The sequence below is a fragment of the Canis lupus genome, chromosome 30 (assembly GCF_048164855.1).
Source record: "Canis lupus baileyi chromosome 30, mCanLup2.hap1, whole genome shotgun sequence".
Classification (NCBI taxonomy): Eukaryota; Metazoa; Chordata; class Mammalia; order Carnivora; family Canidae; genus Canis; species Canis lupus.
In genome coordinates, this window is record NC_132867.1 from 35,457,176 (window position 1) to 35,476,539 (window position 19,364).

General features: G+C 36.1%; 1 protein-coding gene and 1 non-coding gene across 13 annotated transcripts in view; both read left to right on the forward strand.

Annotated features, from left to right (window-relative positions):
* The window catches only part of TTC3 (tetratricopeptide repeat domain 3), a 116,750-nt gene that overhangs the window by 52,172 nt on the left and 45,214 nt on the right, over positions 1 to 19,364 (forward strand). For all 12 annotated transcript variants that reach the window (XM_072806933.1, XM_072806941.1, XM_072806939.1 and 9 more), the window contains 10 exons: positions 1,043 to 1,177; positions 1,833 to 1,913; positions 4,362 to 4,474; positions 7,283 to 7,403; positions 9,609 to 9,731; positions 10,502 to 10,603; positions 12,138 to 12,230; positions 12,892 to 12,956; positions 14,579 to 14,715; positions 16,633 to 16,959. In XM_072806933.1, the coding sequence (XP_072663034.1) occupies positions 1,043 to 1,177; positions 1,833 to 1,913; positions 4,362 to 4,474; positions 7,283 to 7,403; positions 9,609 to 9,731; positions 10,502 to 10,603; positions 12,138 to 12,230; positions 12,892 to 12,956; positions 14,579 to 14,715; positions 16,633 to 16,959 (1,297 nt within the window). The remainder of the gene's footprint in view (positions 1 to 1,042; positions 1,178 to 1,832; positions 1,914 to 4,361; positions 4,475 to 7,282; positions 7,404 to 9,608; positions 9,732 to 10,501; positions 10,604 to 12,137; positions 12,231 to 12,891; positions 12,957 to 14,578; positions 14,716 to 16,632; positions 16,960 to 19,364) is intronic.
* On the forward strand, positions 5,127 to 5,229 carry LOC140621872 (U6 spliceosomal RNA). Its single transcript, XR_012021591.1, has one exon. It is a non-coding gene; the product is annotated as a U6 spliceosomal RNA (small nuclear RNA).

A 19,364-nucleotide genomic window follows, 5' to 3' on the forward strand; every position in this document is an offset into this window, starting at 1 on the left:
CGGCTGCCCTGAAAACATATTTCTAATCCATTGCATAAAAGCATCTTTAGAATTTCTGACAGTTGGAGATTTTTTTAAGATTGTATTTGTTTATTCACAAGAGACACACAGAGAAAGAGGCAGAGACCTAGGCAGAAAGAGAAGCAGGCTCCCTCTGGGGGAGCCTGATGCGGGACTTGATCCTAGGACCCCAGGATTGTGACCTGAGCCAAAAGCAGACACTCAACCACTGAGCCACCCAAGTGTCCCTGATTTTGTTTTTTATTTTTTATGCTTTTCCCTTTGTGTTTAACCTGATAGTATCTCTCCTGATACTTTTATTGTGTTCAAGTACATGTTGTGCAGAAGTAGAGCCAAAGATTAAAATACGCATTTCTTGCTGAGAATTAAGGTTTGTTCCAGAGCACAAGGGCAGATGTTAAAATCTGATAGTGATCAGTAAATTGATTGCTTTTTCTTACTTGTCTAAATCTAGTCAGCCAGATAGTTATTTCAGTGGTGGCCGGTGTTTTCTGTGCTGTTAAAACTTCTAAATGCTGTCTGTTCAATGAAAAGTGAGCAAGGCTTAGAACCATGTAGTGTAAAATGAACTACCCTTTCTTGTTATGAGTAGCAGCAGGAGTGTTGGAAATAAGATGGTGAAGCAGTACCTTTCGATTTTCACTATAAAGATGCCATGTATGGGCAGCCCGGGTGGCTCAGCGGTTTGGCACCGCATTCGGCCCAGGGTGTGATCCTGGAGACCGGGATCGAGTCCCACGTCAGGCTCCCTGCATGGAGCCTGCTTCTCCCTCTGCCTGTGTCTCTGCCTCCCTCTCTCGCTCTCTCTCATGGATAAATAAATAAAGTTTAAAAAAAAAAAAAAGGTGCCATGTAGAGAAAGGAGTATAATGCAAAAAAGCAGCTTTGGATATTTATTGACATATTTTATAATCAGTTATAAAATATAACTGCCCTATGATGAACTTTGGCATCTTAAGTTTTAGGCTAAACACATACAGCTCTGGATTACTTAATACAATTTTTTTTTTTTTTTTTGCAGGATTTTGCTAATATAATGAAAATGCTGAGAAGCTTAATCCAGGATGGTTACACGGCTTTGTTGGAGCAGCGTTGCCGCAGTGCTGCACAGGCCTTCACAGAATTGCTCAATGGTTTAGATCCTCAAAAAATAAAGGTAAAATTGCCTTGCAGCTTGTTTATCAGTGCATATACATTTCAGGTGAATGTAGAAGAGAACCAAGGCTTTAACTTCATTGTATGAACATACCTTAGTCCTACCTCAGATTGGCTGTATCTGCTCCAGGTTGTGAGAAGCTGTAATGCTCTCTCTGTCGGATTCAGCCTTTATGGTTTCACTTAGTATATTACCCAGGTTTAGACTCTCCTTCTCTACTTGGTGTTCATTAGAATACCTAGCTTCTCCTACAAAAGTACTGAATCAAGGTTTTGGACTTGCGTTAGTTCCATCTTTTCATCCAGAAAGAATTAGATAGATATATAATTTATGCTAGATTGTAAGAGAGCAAATGTCTTAATCCATCACTAGTACCTACTTAAAATGAAAAGAATATGACTCAGTTACTCTGATCTGCTGTGAACCACACCTTCAAGGAACTGAGACAATGTTTCTGTGTTTTAAATACATGATTTCATTATAACTGTAGCTTTGCAAAATATATTTTCTAATTCTGTTTGGCCTTTGTTTCAGTCATAGTGATTAGAGAGATTTCATTACATTTTTTTTTCTCCTGTTGTGGCTAACAAGTTGATATGATGTAAATTGGGCAAAATTATGTTCACATTTTTAACTGGACCATTTTTATTGACAGCAATTGAACCTGGCCATGATTAACTATGTCTTAGTAGTCTACGGACTTGCTATTTCTCTCCTTGGAATAGGACAGCCTGAGGTAAGATTTGTAAGAAAGATAATAAATCGTTAAAATGTGCCATTAATTTTAGAAGATACATAAAAAAATTTTGCCACTTTGGCTTAATTCTTTTTTGTATTTTCTTGATAATTTCTTCTGAAGTACCTGTTTAATTTGTGGTGTTTTTATTGAAAAGAAAATGTAGTTTGTGATCCTATTGGAAAAAAGGTGTGTCAGATGAGCAGTAGGAATCTTTTTACTTGTATAAAAAGTAAAAGGCCTATTGTAGCATCATAGATTTAAGAAAATAGGTTGAGTGAAAAAGACAAGTTGCAGAACATAATAGACGTTGTGATAACACTATGTACAATTTGGAAAACGTATGGAACAATAGCATATATTGTTTATAACTATCTCTGCCTCTTTTTTTTTAAGATTTATTTATTTATTCATGAGACACACAGAGAGAGGTAGAGACATAGGCAGAGGGAGAAACAGGGTCCCTGTGGGAGCCCAATGCGACATTTGATCACGACCTGAGCCGGAGGCAGATGCTCAACCACTGAGTCACCCAGGCATCCCTTATCTCTGCCTCTTGTAAAGGTGACAAAAAACATAGGCTAGCCCAACATCAAGTTTAAGATAATGGTTGTGTTTAGTGATGGAAGGAATGGGCCTGGGGAGATAAGAAAGGAGACTTCAACTTTGTGTTAAGATCTGTTAGTTCTGGGTGATAAGTATTTTGGTATTTTATTATCTTCTGGAGTGCAGGCTTCCCACAACCACAATCTGTGTATAGGTGTGAGCACACATGGTTTCCATTACTCATGATTCTTTGGGCTCTCCTGGAAAGTGAGCTTTTCTGCACTGCACAGTATTATACAGTTGACCCTTGAACAATACGAGTTTGATTGCATGGGTCCACTTACTACTTATACATGGATTTTTTTTAAAAAAAACATAGTACAGTACTGTGAATGTATTTTCTCTTTGTGATTTTCTTTTCTCTTGCTTTACTATAAGGATACAGTATATAATACACATATAAAATATGTGTTAATCCACTCTGTTATTGATAAGGCTTCCAGTCAAGTAGGTTATTAGTAGTAAAGTTTTTGGAAAATCAAAAGTTATACCTGTATTTTTAGTTGCATGACCCCTGCATTGTTCAAGAGTCAGCTGTACTTTGCTTTCTATGGTTTTCTTTTAGTTTTTAATAAAAGTTAAAATTGCTCTAGAATTACCTCAGGTATGATATATCCTTTCTGCCAACTAGGGCTCAAGTGTCCTTGAGGAAATGAAGATGTAACCATAACTGTTACCTAATAAGGATCCAGTCATCTGTTAGGTTCTACTCTCAGTGTGGTCCACAGTGTCTGAGGTTCATTTTCTTTGTTATATGCTTCTTTCCTCGTTCTTGCTGTGACAGAATGAATGTCTTGCATTTGTTGGAAACAGAACTTCATGATCTCAATTCTTCTATTCTTGGCGGAGTGATAATAAATATCTTATCATACTTTGCTTTATCAAAATAGAAGAAATAGAGATGCCTGGGTGACTCAGCAGTTGAGCTCCTGCCTTTGGCCCAGGGTGCAATCCTGGAGTCCTGGGATCGAGTCCCACATCGGGCTTCCTGCGTGAAGCCTGCTTCTCCCTCTGCCTTGTCTCTGCCTCTCTCTCTGTATGTCTTTCATTGATAAATAAATAAAATCTTAAAAAAAAAATAGAAGAAATAGTTCACTAAATTTTTAATTTACTTTGAATTACTGAGACTGATTAAAAAAAGAAAAAACAGGTATGATAGAACTTGGACATTTAAAAGAATGTCATCATTCAGAGTAGCCCCAGAAGTAAGCAATGTATTTGCTCCACTACAGCTCTTGCTTAAAACATTTTTTGAACGCTCCCTTTGGAACTGGCCTCAAAGCTTCTTAGAAACTCCCATTTTGTAGTGATACATCTTTTTTCACCCACAGTGGGGTTTCCAGGATTGCCTTGAGCTAAGTGTCTTTGGATTTTTTTCCAAAACCATTCATTCAAAGTGTGCAGAAGTTTCCACTGTCAAGAATATTCAAAAGAATGTACTCTAAGCTATGAAAAGCTTTCGTTAAAGCAGTAGTAAGGATACATGTCATGATGTGTTTACGTCTAGTCAGTCTTCTATGAATTCACACCTTTTAGTGTTAATGAGCACGTACCAGGCCCTCTCTGTATATTAGTAAATGTTCGTGTGGTTTGTTGTCTTATGTGTTCCATGCCAAGTTTTCATTCTCAAGCCAGATCACTTTGGTTGTGTCTCTGTATATCCTGTCGTCAAAATTTGTATATTTGCTAAGAATATAAAATGCAGAAGGTTTAATTTTGCCATAGAAATATTTGGATATACAGTTGTTTGTAATATTACACAAAAAAAACAACCTTCAGATAAAATCTGCTCTAGTGTTTCTTTTGTAGTTTAAGTGATCATTATTTTTATTGCTACTGAAGGAATTATCTGAAGCTGAAAACCAGTTTAAGAGGATGATTGAACACTACCCCAATGAGGGACTTGATTGTTTGGCCTACTGTGGAATTGGAAAAGTATATTTGAAAAAGAACAGGTTAGTAGAATCTGTACTCTTTTACACTCAGGGTGGGAAATTCATTGAAGTCTAATGTTGTGGAGATCCCTTTTCTGGAATTACATTGTTATCTTCTCTGTGGGATGCTATTATTTCCATGTTTGCTTGGAGGCCAGCATTTCTAAATCAATATTAATTATTAAAATATGGCCAATCAGTTCAGCTCCTAGTACTTCCTTATTTGGAATCTTATAAGAAAGTTAAAATAAGGTGATTTGACACAAAGGATTTTGTATTTTTTCTGTTAGTATATGTCATTTATAACAAACTATAGAAATGATCCCTGAAAGTATAGTCTTAGTATATGTCATTTATAAATGGTGACTGAATGGATATAAATTACTGCTTTACAAGTCTGATTGTATAATGTTTTTGGTTACCAAAATACTCATTTCCCTCCAAAACTTATATGAAGATGGTTTTAATATGGGATACATATCTGTTCAGAGACACCATGAATTAGAAATAAAAATCTCTTCTTTGAACTTCTTCTATAGTTGGTATTCTTACTCGAAGTTTAGAATGTGGTTGTTCTGCAAATGTTTCATATCTTATCTTCCCAGTTTTTTCTGTATGACCCTTTGGGGATAGGGTTATACATTGAACTTTAAAAAAAAAACTCCCCTGTTCTGTGCTTGCTTGGGCAGCACATAGACTAAAATTAGAATGATACAGGATTAGCATGCCCCTTGTGCAAGGATTACGCACAAATTTGTGAAGCAGTCCGTATTTTTGGCATGATAAAACAGTATCATTAACTGTAAAACAGTAGTGACAAAAAGAAAACCAAAAATCTCCCTCTTCCTGTACTTACACCCAATATGGTGGTAGATGTGGTAGATTACTTTATAAAGAAATAATTGTTGACTAATTGAGTATCATTTTATAGCTTTTAATTCTTGAATTTTCGTCTGTCCTTTTAGAGAAAAAATTTTTTAAGTTTTTTTTTAATTTTTATTTTTAAATAATCTCTATACCCAACATGGGTCTCAAACTTATGACCCTGAGATCAAGAGTTGCATGGTTTTTTGACTGAGCCAGCTAGGTGTTCCTAAGGAAAATGTTATCAGACCTTTGGGACTCCTTGGGAACCCAGTTTTGGAATGTGCCTAGAACTTCTTTATAGATTTTTTAGTGATTAAAGAAAGTTCTTTTACTTCCTGAAGTTACTGTGTGACCAGGCTGAATTATATTTAGAATTAGATAGAGGGAGCGGTAATGAGGATTTAGCAATCATCTGTATAGTAATAACAAATGAATTTAATTTCAAGCTTAACATAACTTGTTTAAGATATACATTTTTTTAAAGATTTATTTATTTATTTATGATAGAGAAGGGGGTGGGCAAGGCACAGGAGGAGGGAGAAGCAGGCTCCATGCTGGGAGCTCAACCCAGGACTCAATCCCGGGACTCCAGGATCGCACCCTGGGCCAAAGGCAAGCGCTAAACCACTGCGCCACCTAGGGATCCCCCAAGATACACATTTTTAATGTAGTGGTCACATATAATTATTCTTAAGATCTAGGGATGTATCATAAATATGGAACATCATAGGAATTATGGTAGATGAAAAAGTGCCATTTTGAAAAGTTTACTTTTTTTTTTACATGATAGAGAGAGAGAGAGGCAGAGACACAGGCAGAGGGAGAAGCAGGCTCCATGCACCGGGAGCCTGACGTGGGATTCGATCCCGGGTCTCTAGGATCGCGCCCTGGGCCAAAGGCAGGCGCTAAACTGCTGCGCCACCCAGGGATCCCAAAGTTTACATTTTAATTTCAAAATAATATGGTGTAGGGTTCAGTGTCTGATAATGGTGGTTTTGGCTGTTGCAATGCGCAGTTTCTGGTAAAGGCCTGCTGTTCTCTTAATGGTGGTTGGTGGTCTAGCTTTTCAGCAGGTGAGTTTTTCTTATCCATTGGCAAAAAAAGTTCTTAAACTGGGAAATTATTTCAAGATTGGAGAAAGCAGGAAACGTTTCTTCTCTAGCCTGAAGAGAATAACAAAGACTTATTTAACTTTATAATCCAGTGTATTAATATTCTTTTGTTGGATTTTAGGAATCTGTTGACATTTTTTAAAACATAAATCAGAACCAAAACATTTCATGTAGTTAAAACAGTTTACATATCCATTTGTTCTGTTAAAATACTTTACTTCTTTATGGTTGAAGAATTATGTCTAGTATACATGATCTCTTTAGAATTTTTTCAAAAAGATCTTTTTTTTTTTTTCAGAATGATCTTTATTACAGATCAGATGTCCTAATAAAGTTTTTTTAAAAAGGAATTTATGATTAATTAGTTGATTAATTAGTGTGAAGGGTTGTTATTTCTCTATAGGACTCTAATTAGCTTAGTAAATGAAACATAAAAATGGAACAACGAAATTTTTCAATTTTCTGTTGTAATTGTTGGAAACTTTAAGCAATAAATTACAACTTTAAAGGACCAGTATGCACCTACCATAATAAAGTCGGTGGCCAGGCAGATTTGTGTTTAATTTATATTATTTTTATAGCAAACAGTGATTAATGCCTTCTTTTTTTCTTTTTTATTTTAATTACAGTTAGTTAATGTACACTGTTATATTAGTTTCAGGTGGCAGTATAGTGATTCAACCTGCCTTTGTTTTTTTAAAGAAACTGCAGGTTCCATAGAATATTTCTGTACAGTGATTTATCACATGTACTCTTACTAGTAAACTTGAAATTTCTGTAACTTTATTGTGGGGAATTAAAATTCTTATCATAGCTTTAATGCCTTCTTTCTTCATAATTATGACTTTAGATTTCTAGAAGCTCTTAATCATTTTGAGAAAGCAAGAACCTTGATTTGTCGTCTTCCTGGAGTGTTAACTTGGCCCACAAGTAATGTGATTATTGAAGAGACTCAGCCGGGGAAAATAAAGGTAACGATTTATTTCTGCAAAGAGCTTCTTATTAAATATAAAAGCCCATCTGCACTGATGACTCAGGTATCAGAAGATAAAGAGGTAGGGGCACTCCGGCCTCAGCATCCCCACGTGTTTCCTCTTTAAAGACAAGTGAGAATCATTAACATTTGTTAAATATTTCCTGTGTGTCAGTCACACAGTTTCCATTTATCATACTTTTAATCTTTACAGCACACTACAGGATGATTACCATGATTATTCTCATTTTACTGAAGAGGAAGATTAAGTTAGAGAGGTTAAGTGATGAGCTCAAGGTTAAACGGCTAGAAGTAGTGGAGGTAAAAATTGAATCTAGGCATTCTGACTTCACAGCATGCCTTATTAAGCAGTATGACTTACTGGTTATACTTAGAGAAAGGTGTAGCATTATTGTTTCATCATAATGACTATAATTATTAAGATGGCACTTGAAGACTGGAACATATAAATTTGGTCTCATATCCAGAGACATAGGGTGCTTTCCTAATTCTAGAAAAACTAAATTATGTGTGGATTGACTAGAATAGGCCTTTACTTTTGGAGAACCCTGGCATGTATACAGAACTTGCTTTTAGCTAAAGCTTTTAAAAGCACTGGCATCAACTCTTAAAACTCAGTAATAAAAAGACAATTTAATTAAAAGTAGCCATTATACTGGAATTAGAAAAATAAATAAATAAATGAAAAAGTAGCCAAAGGACCTGAATAGACATACCTGCCAAGAATTTCTACAAATAGCCAATAAGCATATGAAAGATGTTCAACAACATTAGCTATCAGAGAAATGCAAGTTAAAACCATAATGAGATACTACTTCACACACTAGGTTGGCTATACTCAAGAAGGAAGATAATCAGAAGTGTTGATAAGATGTGGAGAAATCAGAACCCCATATGTTGGTGTTGGACATGTAAAATGGTCTGGCAGCCCCTCAATAGGTTAAAGATGTAGTTACCATATGACCCAGCAGTTTCATTCACACAGAGAAAGGAAAATGTTCTCACAAAACAGTGCACGTGAATGTTTATAGCAACATCATCCATAACAGGTAAAAAGTGGGAACAGCTCACATGTCCAAGTAACTGATGAATGGTTAATTAAAACTATTCATAAGACCATACAGTGGCCTATCCATACAATTGAATATTATTTGCCCATAAAGAGTAATGAAGTGCTGACAAGTACTACAGCATGGATGAACCTTGAAAACATGCTAAAAGAAGCCAGATACAAAAGGCCACATGTTGTATGATTGTATTTATCTAAAATTTCCAGAAAAGGCAAGTTTATATTTAGAGAAAAATAGATTAGTGGTTTTCAGGGGCTTGGGGATTGGGAGGAAATGAGTTTTTGTTGGGTGATAAAACTGTTCTAAATTTGGACTGAGGCACTGGTTGTATAATATTGTGAATAGACTGAAAACCACTAAACTATATACATTTTAAATGTGTGGATTGAGTGGTATGTGAATTATATCTCAACAAAACTATTTTCGAAAAAATCACTGCAGGTTCTCTTTTGGAGACAGAGGAGCTCTTGATAACAAAAGCCAGCACTAGAAGCATGGCACGAGTGTCTTGGGGGCTTCAGTAGTAGTGAGATAATTCTCCAGGGAATGTACAAGATGAGTGAAGGTGGTAGGATCCCAGGTGAAGTGACATAGGGAAGGAGAAGAGTAAATTCCTAACGGTTATGCTACCTCATTTAACTCTCTGAGTGCCTAAAGGACACTTCTAAGATTGACACCTTATGAAATGAGGCTTGATGATAATAACATGGGATAAGATTTTGATTCTGACTCTGAAATTCTGAAACTTTTTTGTTCAGTCTTTTTTTTCTGACTTTATCTCTGGATAGGTCTCTGTATCAACCTTTTTTTGAGAGAGAGAAAGAATCTCAAGCAGGCTTTGTGCCCAGTGCAGAGCCCAATGTAGGGCTTAATCTCATGACCCTGAGATCATGACCTGAGCCAAAATCAAGAGTCATGCACTTAACCAGCTGAACCACCCAGGTGCCCCGTGTATCAGCCTCCTTCTAAAAAGAAGTTATATGTAGTTTATTCTTCACTAAAAAAACATTTAATCATTCCTATGCTGAAAATATTTTGATGGCAAGAAGTTATTGAAATCATAAGCATTTTTATTGACAAATTAATGTTGTAATGTTTTTATTTTTGTTTAGATGCTGTTAGAGAAGTTTATTGAAGAATGCAGGTTCCCTCCAGTGCCAGATGCCATTTGTTGCTATCAGAAGTGCCGTGGATATTCCAAAATCCAGATATATATAACTGATCCAGACTTTAAGGTACATAATGAATGTACAGTAGGACAGTAACTTGCAGAATTGTGCCTTAAAGTGGATTCAGAACAAATTCTCTAATTGGAGGTACCCAAGTTTTCTGCTGTCAGGAGTTTGATGTCCTCTTGTCTGTCATATCCCCTGGACTTCTGTAGGGGTGCATCATCTCACGTGGGGACCCAGAGTCACTAAACACTGAGGGCAGGGACAGTGACCTAAGATGTCAGGCTAGCTAATTCTATTTCCCCTTTCTAGCCACTGTTTATATAACTTCCCTGTTTCTTAGAGGTACAGGAAAGAAAATGAGATTGCTATCTCTGATTGGTTGCAATTCTAATTTTTTGTAAAATTTGAGACCAGGAATATAAAGGCTGTTTTGACTACTGAATTAGCTTCTGGGAACCTAAGTCTAACACCAGGTCTGCCACTTAATTGAGTTACTGGGCCTTACTTTATTCAAGAAGACAGTAACTGCCTACTCTCCCTGGTTAGTAGATCAGATGAATAATGTGTATAAAATATTTAATATTGTAAAGGATAATGCAGCTGTATACTATGGAAATAAGCATGTCAGTCAAGTTCTCTGTCTCTAGCATTTAGGGTTATAGAAGGATTGTACTTACTTAGGAGAGAGAATGTGATATCATCTAGTTACATTTGCCAGGTGAATGCAGACAGTTCTCTTTCATCTTAATATGTGTGTTGTGATTGTGAAAGACATTATGTATGTGTTGACACCTTTAAATGTTTATTAAACATTGTTTTAAACCCCCTAGGGTTTTATACGAATCAGCTGCTGCCAGTACTGTAAAATAGAATTTCACATGAACTGTTGGAAAAAGTTGAAAACAACAACTTTTAATGATAAAATTGACAAGGTAAGTTCACAAAATAGTCTGAATTTTGTAGTATTCTTATTGTATGCTGATTTTTTTTTCCTTGAGGATCTTTAATTTTAAAAGTTTTAAGTAAATATAAATTCGTTTCTGTGCATTCTAAGCATAACTAAAATGTTTTAAATTAAAACTTTAATGATAAAGTAGAAAATCAGTTCTTGTTTTTATTTTATATTGGCATAAGGGCAGTAACCATAGAGGCCTTTAATAAATTGTTTAACCAGTTTTTACATTGGGAATCTTACGATCAAAAATAAAAGTTTAATTTTTTGTAAAGATTTTATTTATTTATTCATGAGAGAGACAGAGTTTGAAGCAGAGACACAGGCAGAAGGAGAAGCAGACTCCCTTCAGGTACCCTGATGTGAGACTCTATACCAGGATCCTGGATCATGATCTGAGCCAAAGGCAGACACTCAACCACTGAGCCACCCAGGTGCCCCCAAAATAAAAGTTTAAATGTCTGATGTTAACGTTCTGATGTAGAATTGGGGTCTCAAATTTTTTATTTTCTACCAAATTTGATGAAATAATTTATACTAAAAAGTAAGTTAAATTTAGTACTGCCAATTCTCATTGTGGTTTTTCTTAATTAGTAAGGTAATAACGTTAATTACCACTAGCTAGATCTACTTTGAAAGAAGGCTCAACTTGATAATCTTACTTGCATTCATTTGTTTCTGATTGCTATAAGCTATGAACTTAAAAACATTTTTTTGTACACTGCTTAGCCTCATATAAGCCCCTATTCTTGTGTGGAAAAAAGAGTAATGTGCTAGTGTTAGATGTTTGTTAGCCAGAGGAATTATTTAAGGTTGGTAGAAATAAATTCTCATATTTTATGCATTTTCACATAGTTAACTAAAGATACAATGATATGACCAAGTAATTGTTGCCATTGAGTCAGTCACTTTTGCTATGTCTTTGTCTTACATTAACTCAGTTTCTCTAGTTACTTTACACATGCTCCCATAGTGGTTTTAACCATTCTTGTGGGTTGAAATACTCTCTAAATTAGTTAGTTTGTACTAGGATATACTGAACTAATACACAACTGAAGTATCTCGTGATTTATAATAAGAAAAGTTCATTTCTTGCTTACATCAATTGTCCTAGAGGTCTGCAGCTGTGGGCCAGGGTTGGGCCATAGCAGCTCTAGTCTGTGTAGCTGTATTCTTTGTTTCTGAATTGAGGCTCAAGAGTGACTGGAACATGTTCTTGTGGCAGAGGGTAAAGAGCAATGGCCAGTCCATTCAGTTTTCTTAAAGCTTTTGCATGGACACAGTTTACATTATGTCAGCTCACTCTGCATTGACCTAAGCAAGTCACTTGGTCAGCCTTACAGCTGGAAGTATATTCTACAAGGGAGGCTCCGAAAGTCAGAAGACAAGGAGCAGGAACTTTTAGTGCCTCCATAAAGAAGGTTTTAGATGTATTTTAACTGCTCCTGATGGTTAAACAGTATACATATATAGATCTATTCTGAGATATAGCACTTGTTTTTTTAATCAAATAGGATTTTCTACAAGGAATTTGTCTTACCCCTGACTGTGAAGGAATCATTTCTAAGATTATCATTTTCAGCAGTGGTGGTCAAGTTAAATGTGAAGTAAGTATTGAATAGAGGGAAAATATTACCAAATTGTTAACCAAAATGTTTGTAACTTTTAAGTATGATTTAAATGGGTAGAGGTTTTATAATTTGGATCTTGTGTTTTCCTGAAAAAAAAGTTACTTCAGAAAATATAGAATGTCAGAATGTATCTTGGCAATGAAGGATTCTCACATTCTTTTATTTCATAAAAGGGGAGACTTTTTACATTTTAGTTTTACTGTTTGTACTCTTTTTTATAATCTTGTTTTTTTAATCCCCAGTAAACTTTTGGGTATTAATGAGGGTGAAATTCCTAGGGAAGGGGAAGACAGTTTTGAAGGATTACTTTTCACTTTACTATATGGGATGTGAGGAGTGGGTTGTTCTAATGGTATTTGTAGTTTATTCGATCTGCTTACTCTTAGGGGTTTTTTTTGTTTTGTTTTGTTTGTTTTTTTGTTTTGAGCTTCCTAAAGTGTGTCTATTCTTGTTCCTCTTTTTAGTAAATTGCTTTGCTAAAATTTTCTGAGCTTTTGTCTGGGTCAGAACATCATCCCTGTTCTCTATCAAATTGAACCTTGACTCTATGTGCTTCTGACTGCTTGTTACTTGTGGTTTTGTGCTTTATGTCATGGGAGTATGAGACAAATTTTGGATGTCTTTGTTTTATTTAAAGTTTGAACACAAGGTCATAAAAGAAAAGGTTCCTCCAAGACCTATTCTGAAACAGAAATGTTCTAGGTAAGATTTTTAACAATCAATCAGTAGTTAAATGATGTCTATTCCTGGAATATAATTCAATTAAATGCAGATTTCTGAATTACACTTTTTTAAAATTGGCTGTATTCACATACCCAAATAAGTGATGTTTAAGTGACTTTTACGGGTATTTAAAACTTAAAGAGAACTAACCTAGAATGTTAAATACTACTAAAAGCTTGAATAAGAAGCATTATTTGGTGGTTGAATTTTTAGTAAAATTATGACACTTGATGCTATGAAATGACATGTTTGATTAATAGCTTTGGCATTTATTTATTTATTTATTTATTTATTTATTTATTTTTAAAAGATTTTATTTATTCATAGAGAGAACGAGCGAGACAGTCACAGGCAGGCTCCATGCAGGGAACCCGACGTGGGACTCGATCCCGGGTTTCCAGGATCACACCCCAGGCTGCAGGCGGTGCTAAACCACTGCGCCACTGGACTGCCCGATAGTTTGGCATTTATTTTTTATTTTTTTAAAGATTTTATTTATTTATTCATGAGAGACACAGAGAGAGAGAGAGAGGCAGAGACACAGGCAGAGGGAGAAGCAGGCTCCATGCAGGGAGCCCGACACGGGACTCGATCCCAGGTCTCCAGGATCACAACCTGGGCTGAAGGCAGCACTAAACCGCTGAGCCACCCGGGCTGCCCAGCTTTGGCATTTAGATAAAATTTATATATTTAGCTCTCAGCTGTTTAAACTTTAATTCAAAAAGCATTTTTCTTTTTTCTCTCTCTTCAGATTTTTTTGAACCAATGACTATTTCTCACCCTGAAAAACTCAATATACTGTCAAAATTATTCACTTTTATATATTATTGTTTAGGTCAAATAATCCCAATCCTTTTTTTCTTCTTCTTCTTCTTTAAAAAATTTTTTTAAATTCTTTATTTATTCATGAGAGACACAGAGAGAGCAAGGCAGAGACACAGGCGGAGGGAGAAGCAGGCTCCACGCAGGGAACCCGATGTGGGACTTGATCCCAGGTCCCCAGGATCATGCCCTGGGCTGCAGGCAGGTGCTAAACTGCTGAGCCACCCAGGCTGCCCCTCTTCTTTTTGGTTCTGCTTCTTGTCCTCTATTCCAAGAAGTGATTTTTTTCATCATTTGTGACCAAGAAAAAAACAAGAAAAGATGAGCCAGAATTATTTGTTGAAGAGAATTTACTGTAAACCATATCAACCAAATTCCAGTGTTGTGGGCCATTATTGAGATGTGAAAATAATATTTTACGATGGGATCTTTCTTTGAAATGAGTGTACATATGTATTATGTTGCAGGGTAATTTTTACTATTTTTATTTACCCTAAGCAGTAACTTATATACATGGAAATAATATTTGTACAATATGTGTGTGCCACCCTTGATTTATAAGTTAGTCATTGAGTTCTTGCTTTCATGAAATAAGTATCCTAATTTTAACTGAACATGCATCAACAGTTTTGATATTAAAGAGAAGATGCAGGCCAAGTTCTAAATTAAAAGGGAAACTTTCTAGTTTACTACTTAGAGAATGGTTTCTGTAATAGGCAAAAGAAGGTAGTTGAGTTTATGACAGAGGTGGATTATCACTAATTGTAAATGCTTATCAGCCTAGAGAAGCTAAGACTGAAAGAAGACAAAAAATTGAAGAGAAAGATCCAAAAAAAAGAAGCAAAAAAATTAGCACAAGAAAGAATGGAAGAGGACCTAAGGGAAAGTAATCCACCCAAAACTGAAGAGCAGAAAGGTATGTGGAAGTTAAAGACACAATGAGAGTAATCTATTTTAGCCTAAAAGTATAAACATAAATACCTCTCTTAATGGATATTGTGTTGTTACTGAATTGAAGTTTAGATTTCAATTAGTATTTTAGTACCATCACTTTTTTGTGTTGCTCTGAGATGGGAAAAATTGGTGTAAAGAGCATCAAGTTTGGAAGCAGTGTGTACACAGGGATTCACAATCCCAGTACACAAATGATAGCAGTGCACTAACTTGGAGCAAGCTCTCCGTCAGTTTGTTTATCACAGAAGTGAAGGTGGAAATAATAGCTGACATGCATATTGTGTATTTGATCGTGCTCTATGAACTCCATTGTGCAGATTTAGGTTCTAAGACATTGAGCCTGAGTTAGCTCCTAATTATCTGATATAGTCCTGCATTCAGTCCTGCACACAGTTCATAAAGAAGCTGTAGAGATTACCTAGCCCAGCCTTCTGTTTTATGTTCATCTTGTCATTATTCCCCGATCACCCTGGGTATGTGATTATACTGTTCCGAGTATATTTACTTTCAGGTTTTTTTCTTAAGGTCTTTTTTTTTTAAGGACATAACATTTTATGAGTTTCAGGTGTACACTGTGATGTATATATTGCATATTCGTATATATTGTAAAATAATCACCATAGTAAGTCCAATTAACATCTATCACAATACGTAGTTACAGAATTTTTTTTAAGATTGTATTTATTAAAAAAAAAAAGGATTGTATTTATTCATGAGAGACACAGAGAGAAGACAGAGACATAGGCAGAAGGAGAAGCAGGCTCCTCACAGGGAGCCTTATGTGGGACTTGATCCCGGAACTCCGGGATCACGCCATGTGCTGAAGGCAGATGCTCAACCACTGAGCGACTCAGGCATCCCCCAGAATTTTTTTTTCTTATGACAAGAACTTTGAAGATCCACTCTTTTAGCTACTTTCAAATTTGTAATATAGTATTATTTTTTAAGGTAAACTCCACACCCAGCATGGAGCTCAATGCAGGGCTTGAACTCATGACCCTGAGATCAAGACCTGAGCTAAGATTAAGAGTCGGACACTTGACCCAACCAACTGAGCCACCCAGGCGCCCCACAATGTAGTAGTATTAGCTGTAGTCGCCATGCTGTGCATTACATCTCCAGGACTGGTTTTAGTTTTCAGTTGAAGGAAATTATTCTTTTTTATTTTCTACTGTGATGGCTGTTCCCAAAATGAAATACTTCCTCTTGTTTTTATTTTTTACTTAGTATTCCATTAGTGTTTCACAAATAAGTCACAATTATCTTTCCTACTATAGAAGTCTCTGGTGAATGTTTTTTAACTTTGCATGCTTCTTGTTTGTGTTTTAACTTTGCCATCTATTAGGGGAGATGCCTGGGTTGGAAAGATAAACTTCGGAGAAATTTTCCAGTTTGGAATCAACACCATGGGGTCCTTTGGTTTAGGATACAACAATTAGATAAATAACATAACAATAACTACCAAATATTAATTGAATTCGTAACTAATAAATGATCCCTTCAACTCCAGAAAAAATGCTTTGCATTCTTAATGATTAAACATAGTTATTGAATATGAAGTATAGGTAGTGATGAGGCTGGGTTAGGGTTATTGAGGAAAGTAACCTTACTTTAGAGGAACTAAGTTTTTAGATATTGCATGAGTGGTACACAGTGAAGGAGGTAAGATACTTTTGATGTTTGATTTAATGTGAACTTTGTATCTTGTCAAAGGTATTGTTAAGTATATTCCAAATTTAAAATTTCTTGAGTTTATTTGAAACATTAAGAATCCCTCTGAACGATATTTTATATTATTATGTAATACCATATTCTTTCTCAGTTTATATCTTCACAAATTGGTACATTGCTGACTTTAACCATTTTTATTTATCCTTAGAAACTGTAGACAGTGTTCAGAGTTGCCAGTTCCTTGACGACAGAATTCTGCAGTGCATAAAGCAGTACGCTGACAAGATAAAATCTGGTATTCTGAACACTTCCAAGCTTCTCAAAGAATTGCTTTCTTGGAAGGTTTTAAGCACAGAAGACTACACAACCTGTTTTTCTAGCAGAAATTTTCTAAATGAAGCGGTGGACTACGTCATTCGTCACTTGATTCAAGAAAAGAATAGAGTAAAGACTAGGATATTTCTGCATGTTTTGAGCGAACTTAAAGAAGTGGAGCCAAAATTAGCCGCTTGGATCCAGAAACTTAACAGCTTTGGTATGCCACTGAACTCTAGAGCCTATATAACTCAGTAGAAGGGCGGACATTGGCCTCTGATCCCCTTTTTGTTTTTCTGTTATCATTGATGATTTTTTAAAGAGTAGGACTACAGAGTTGTATGGTTAAAAATACTATTTCCTCCCAACTCACAACTTAGGCTATTTTATAGATAGGTTACAGTACACTTTTCAAAAAAGTATAAACATGAAAAAGTTTAATCAGAAAATCCAGTCCTGTAGTTTGCTAAACTATTTGTAAATGTGTAAACTAAGTAAATACAAGGCAGAGTCATGAGTAAATAACACCTTCTGGAGGCAGTTGTTTGCCCTCTGGGATTGTGCAGTTCTGTAGTCAGAATCCTTAGAAAACATAGAGGGAAGAGTGGACGGAACAAACTGCTTAGGATCACTGAAGGCAAATCTGTATCTAAGGACTATGAGGAAAATACTTTGAGGTTGAATCACAAGATTATAGAACTCTGCTACTGTTCCTAATTTTCCTAATGTGGTAGAGGAAGACCCAAGCTGGCTCTTTGCCTAGGGCCATGCAGGGACTGTAAAAGCTGCCACAGATAGAGTTGTTGTCTAACATTAGATTGAGATTTCTCTGAGTACCTACCAGAGCATTGTTTATCTTGGTGACCACGGTGGTAACTGGCCTTGGACTAGGTAGATGATTCAGTTGGTAGTTGTGGTACACAAGGCCAGCAGGAGCAATAGCGGAGCAGTCCAAAGAGTGAGCCAGCCAGGCCTCTGAAAGTCTCCCCAACCTGCCGGAATTTTTAGGGACATGGAGCTCTTAGAATTCTAGAATTTGAGAGAATATATTGATAAATTTCTGTCAGTAGAAACCATGTAAGGTGGTAGCAAGCTTGGCATAGTTGATAACTAAGTGTTGCTGCTTTAAGCACAGATCTGCACAGGTTTCTGGTCCCAGAAAACCACTCTTAAGTGCTGAGGTTGTCATTAGTGTCTATTAAAAATCCGAGTAAATTATTATGTTATTCTTAATTTTAATCTGCTCTGGAAGATAGACTCAGGAGTAGTAGGCTTTCTGGTTATGCTTACCCAGGCAAGAGTGCCTGTCACTGTTCTCTCAGGTAAAGGGTAGCATTTGAGCCTTGTAGCTCACTGATGGATCATTTTGTTATAAATGATATACCTTTCTGATAAAGGTATTCTGGTATTCTTTTAATAAGTATATGCATACTATTCAAAGTTGCAGTTTCTTTTTTTTTTTTAAGACATTTATTTATTCATGAGAGACACGTACGTACGTTCAAATTGTGCTGAGAGAGGGGGGGAGAGAGAGAGAGAGAGAGGCAGAGACATAGGCCGGGGGAGAAGAAGGCCCTCCACAGGGAGCCTGATGCGGAACTCGATCCTGAATCCCAGGGTCATGACCAGAGCCAAAGGCAGCCACCCAACCTCTGAGCCACCCAGGTGTCCCTAAAGTTGCAGTTTCTAGTTAAAGTTTTAAAATGACTTCAAGCATGTTAATTACTAAGGCTGTGCTATGTCCCTGGTGTAGCTCATATTTATTAAAGGCAAGTAATTTCCAATTCCTGGAATTTTACTTCCTTCTCAATAAAAAAAAGTCGTCCTATGGGGTCACATCACGTACATATTTAACACGAGACGTCAGTTTATATGAGGGATTGGGGAGAGAGTATCATTTTAATACTAGAAAGTGATCTTTTGCCTTCCCTTCAATGAGCACATTTTTCATGCAACATGACCTCTGCAAGGTAACTGTTTCATCTGGAGGAAACAGCCATCCAGGTTAATTCTGACTCAGTAGTCCGCTTCATATGCTGACTGAGAAACCGTGACTGGCATAAGAGGCTACTGTACTATATTTGAGGCAGGTGGGAAGATAGACTAGAGATAGTCTTCTTTGTCTTTTGGTGGCTATGTTAGTAAGGGTAGGGGCTCGCCATCCCTTCAGTAGCAGTGGTATGAGGTTGCAGCTACTTCTTTTTCTGGTTTGTTAGAAATTGGAATAAAAGTGGGAATAGTGACCATCCTGATTTTTGGAGGGGGATAAGGAGCCATTAATGGAGGTGTTGTTTTAAAGGCATTTGAAATCATTTGCATATTATTAACGTTTTGTTACTATGGAATATGTGTAGAAAAGCACTAAAATCTTTCTAGCTTGTACTAAGTAGAGTGACAATCTTTTTGAATTCGTGAAAAAGTTGTTACATTTTTACAGGAATTTAATGCTTTGCTTTTACTGCCTAAGTCTAATAAAAATGACTGTAGAAGCTTATAATATATGAGCTATTATATAAGAAGACTTTGGCCCCTTATTCAACTAATAGATAAGAACTGTTGTAATTAGTCTGTCGATATTAAGTGGTATTCCTAAAATGCAAAATAACTTGAACAAGTTTGTAATCA